The sequence below is a fragment of the Salvia miltiorrhiza genome, chromosome 7, assembly GCF_028751815.1.
Source record: "Salvia miltiorrhiza cultivar Shanhuang (shh) chromosome 7, IMPLAD_Smil_shh, whole genome shotgun sequence".
In the NCBI taxonomy this organism is placed as follows: Eukaryota; Viridiplantae; Streptophyta; class Magnoliopsida; order Lamiales; family Lamiaceae; genus Salvia; species Salvia miltiorrhiza.
Window position 1 is genome coordinate 27550817 of NC_080393.1, and position 3889 is coordinate 27554705.

General features: G+C 38.7%; 1 protein-coding gene across 2 annotated transcripts; it reads left to right on the plus strand.

Moving 5' to 3' along the window:
* The first annotated feature begins 731 nt into the window (after positions 1 to 731).
* Positions 732 to 3889, plus strand: LOC130995780 (uncharacterized). 2 transcript variants are annotated; one of them, XM_057921192.1, is made up of 10 exons: positions 732 to 1082; positions 1527 to 1618; positions 1834 to 1941; positions 2030 to 2112; positions 2273 to 2406; positions 2782 to 2831; positions 2930 to 3022; positions 3283 to 3374; positions 3496 to 3602; positions 3703 to 3889. In XM_057921192.1, exons 1-10 carry the CDS (start codon positions 864 to 866, stop codon positions 3742 to 3744), a joined length of 1020 nt encoding a protein of 339 aa, XP_057777175.1. In that variant the 5' UTR covers positions 732 to 863; the 3' UTR covers positions 3745 to 3889. The 2 variants fall into 2 exon arrangements, with proteins under 2 accessions (XP_057777175.1, XP_057777176.1); XM_057921193.1 differs by having other exon boundaries at positions 1063 to 1082; positions 1527 to 1628; positions 1830 to 1941.

Below are 3889 nucleotides of genomic sequence, written 5' to 3' on the forward strand. Positions count from 1 at the left end.
GTGCAGCTGATGGCAGGTTGCAACCCAGCATGCTGCTGTTTTACCTCTGAATAGCTGCCCAACTGTTCATCTGAGGTCCATTTGCTGCCGCTCAGTCGATGCCAAGGGTAGCTGCTCCGCTAAACTGCTAGTACATTTGAAGACCTTACCTTTGGAGAGACAGCGTGCTACTTCTTGTTATCCCACCGCTGCTATGAGATGGAGCCATGCAAACGAGCTCATAATGTAATGATGGTTTAATAAAAGTTTGGGTGTGTATGTCGGAGAGCGTGTGCTTGATTTCCTTCAAGTCATGGCATCTCACTTTCTCTTCTGATCCGTGCTCAATGTCTTACTCTCATGTGGTTAGTTGTGGGCCCCTATGAACAAGCCTTTGTTTTTTAGGGACCTGCCTTGATTGTGGTACTACATGTAAAAAATTAATAAAGGGAATTCAGATTGACGGTGGGTGCCTTAATTAAGGCTACCCACACCCCCCAGCCCACTCTTTCTCACTTGAGATTGAGCTTTTGTGGTACATGTTTTCCCCTTGGGTATGCCCGAGGTATTTTGTACTCCTTTTTTTATTTATTTATTTTAATGTATTTTCATAAAAAAAACATTTGAATTATCAATTTTAAAAAAATAATTATGGCGGATTTTGAAAGAAAGGAAAAAAAAAACGGGGGTGGGGCCGTGGGGGGAATATATCGAACGTGTTATATGGATAACATAAAAAGAGCATGAGATGGCTGTTACTTCGGCTGATCTTTCTCGACAAATTTTGCCAAAATTCTTGGGCCTTATCTTCAACTACTTTTCCCAACTATATATACACCTGTAACATCCAAACTCCGCCGAAATCAATTGTAAAATTGTTGAAAATGTCAGTTGCTCTATACACTTCGTATAGTCGCTCCTCAATCTCTACGCTCTCTCTCCCACCCAAATATTGCTCTCCCATCAAAACCCATTTTCGAATAGATCAAAGCCTTCGATTTCCGCCATTAACACATGCTCTAAAGCTTCAAGGCCCAACCACAAGAGGACTCTGCAGCATATGCTGTTATAAGGACAATGATTCAAAAGAATCCGTGGAAAAGGTAACCTTTCTGCCCTTTTCAGTTTAATTGAATTTTCTTTTCCTTGAAAAATGTTTTTTTAAATTGTTGAATAGCTTGCTAGGTTAGGACTGTGTTCTGGCGTTTCTGCTGTGTAGTTGTGGTATGCAGAAGATTTATTGTTGAATAGGGAGTGGATTACTTGGAATTAGTGAAAAAGATTACATTTTTAATGGAAACTATTTGGGGTTCTTGAATTGATTTTCTCTATAGAAGGATTGGTCAACTAATGAGAATTTGTTTGTAAGGATTTTACTTTTTAGTATGAATTGTGAAGAATAAAGTGAAACTCAGTATGGTTAATGATTGATTTATTGGTACTTAGTTGATTTTTCATGAATGCTGGTATGTGCACAAGCCAACAAGTGCCAAGACAGAAATTTACCTTTAGGGTTGTTACAGTGCTTTCTTGTAATTCTTTTACAGGATAAGGGATTAGATTGGCGAATATTGAAACGTTGGGATGTGCCATGGAATTGGCAAACGATCTCTCTAACCTCGCTTGCTTGTGGAATAAGGTGCATTGTGGTACTAGTTTGCATGTGTACTCTGGTTTAACATAGTGATATGGGCTTTGATTGGTGATGCCAGTGTTCGTTAATCTTGTTTAGCAATGTAATTGGAAGTCTTGACTACCATATATATGAATAGACAGTCTTGAGTTGTGGAGGTAGTTAATGTCATATTCAATTAGTCTGTTAATATGGGGAAAACTAATAAGTTTTTCAGACAGTTTTGTTTTGACAGGACTAATTGAAGCAGCAGCACTAGAATACTCGGGGCTTCAAATTGATGAGTTAAGTTTGGATGAGAAGGCGGAGATCTTGTTTTTGGATCAAGGGTACGAAACATCTTTCAGGGTTTTACTTCCTTATTGTGTGTTTTTTATTTGCACCAATTCTGATGTATTCCATTTTTCTCTGTTGTAGAATTGCAACAACGGTGGTCCTTGCAGTTTTGTATAGCCTGACAAAATCATTCTCCCCCCTTCCTAATGACATATATCGATATGGTAACTAGCACCAGTTTTCTTTCTAGTGCCGTGTCTCTATAACTTAATATTTCCTTGAATGACTTTTTAGAGAAGTACACCGTTTTGCCCAAAAGTTTAGTCGCCAGAACTTATTACAAAATATATACTATCTGAGCTGTGTGCTTGATTCATACTTTAGATTGGAGGGATCCTTTCAATCTTCAAAAAGGTTGGTTGTTATGGGCTGGGATTGGTCTTGGCGGAGCTTTGGCTGCCATAGCTGGAACAGGAGTTGTGATGTCCTTTTTCAACGGTGAGCCCCCACAGAGAGAGGTTAGACAATTATTTCTCACTTAACTAATGCTTTTGTGTTTGTCTTGCTCACATTCAACGCTGAGAAATAAAAGGAAAAAAGTAACAAGGCAATAAGTTCTAGGTCTTACACTGATAATCATGCTTGCTTTAGGTCGTGATGGCTCGAATGAGCTAAATTCTTTTAGCTGGCTATGAAATATATTTGAAGCTGACTATCAAGGATTTTGTTCAACTTCATCCGAACTTTGGTTAATACTTTGTATTAGCTGTCTAATTTGTTACAATAACTAGTAGTTATGGTGATCTTAATTCGTCATGCAAATTGCTTTTCTATATTCCCAGTAATTTTTTTCCTTCAACATGATTTGATATTCATTCCTTCATTTGCTGTAGACTGACGCCCTTGTGCGCTTACTCCCATTAATTGGGTCCTCGAGTATCAGGTACTTGTCCCTTGCCACTTTTATGTGCTTGCCACTCTAATTTCCTCCTTGGCTATGACTCGAAAGGAACTAACTGTTTCCCCCTGTGTGAAAAACAGCACTGCCGCTTTGGTAGGTATCGTGGGTGTACTTGCTCCTATTCTCGAGGAAACTGTCTTTAGAGGTTTTTTCATGGTGTCTCTGACAAAATGGTAAGCTTTATAGTTGCATTTATGAGTAGCAATGATTAACAAATATGTGGTTGAACTAAATCAGTTACTTTATATATATCTAGAATTTATAATCTTTGATCATTTGTTCTCTTAACAACGCCTGTCAATCTAACCTAGTTCATGTTTCCAAATGTTAATGGCTATTGAATATCTTAACCCCCCCAAAAAAGGGCACACTATCTTGAATTTGGCAACATGAATGGAAGCAGTTAATTAGCTGATTGGGACTTCTCGTGCAGGCTGCCAACACCATTTGCTGTGCTCGTCAGTGCTGCCGTATTTGCAGGAGCACATCTCACTCCGGGCGAATTTCCTCAGTTGTTTGTACTTGGTATATATTCTTACCTACAAGTTTATTTCCATGGTAGAATTAACAATAAACACACACGGAGAGAGTTGTAAGATGGATAGCTAATCTTTTCACGTGAATGCAAATGTTGCGTGTTACACAGGAACGGCATTAGGATTATCGTATGCTCAAACGCGCAACCTTCTAACGCCAATCACAATCCACGCCTTCTGGAACTCCGGTGTTATCTTGCTTCTAACCTTCCTTCAGGTAATTCCTTAATCTCACCACGTTTTCATCTGTTGAAAGCCTTTCTGTAGATGGATTCAACAGTAGCATGCTAAAATTTCATTTTGATTTTGCCCCATAGCTGCAGGGATACGACATCAAGGAATTGTTAAAAGGGTATTGAATGAGAATACAAAGGAGATTCACCTTTCCTGTATCTACTGTGTTACAACTCTTTTCCATATAAATCCAATATTTCGAGAACTGTACATGCTACTAACTCTTAAAAAGGAATCGAATGTTACTCTACTACTGGGTAGTTCATCGAA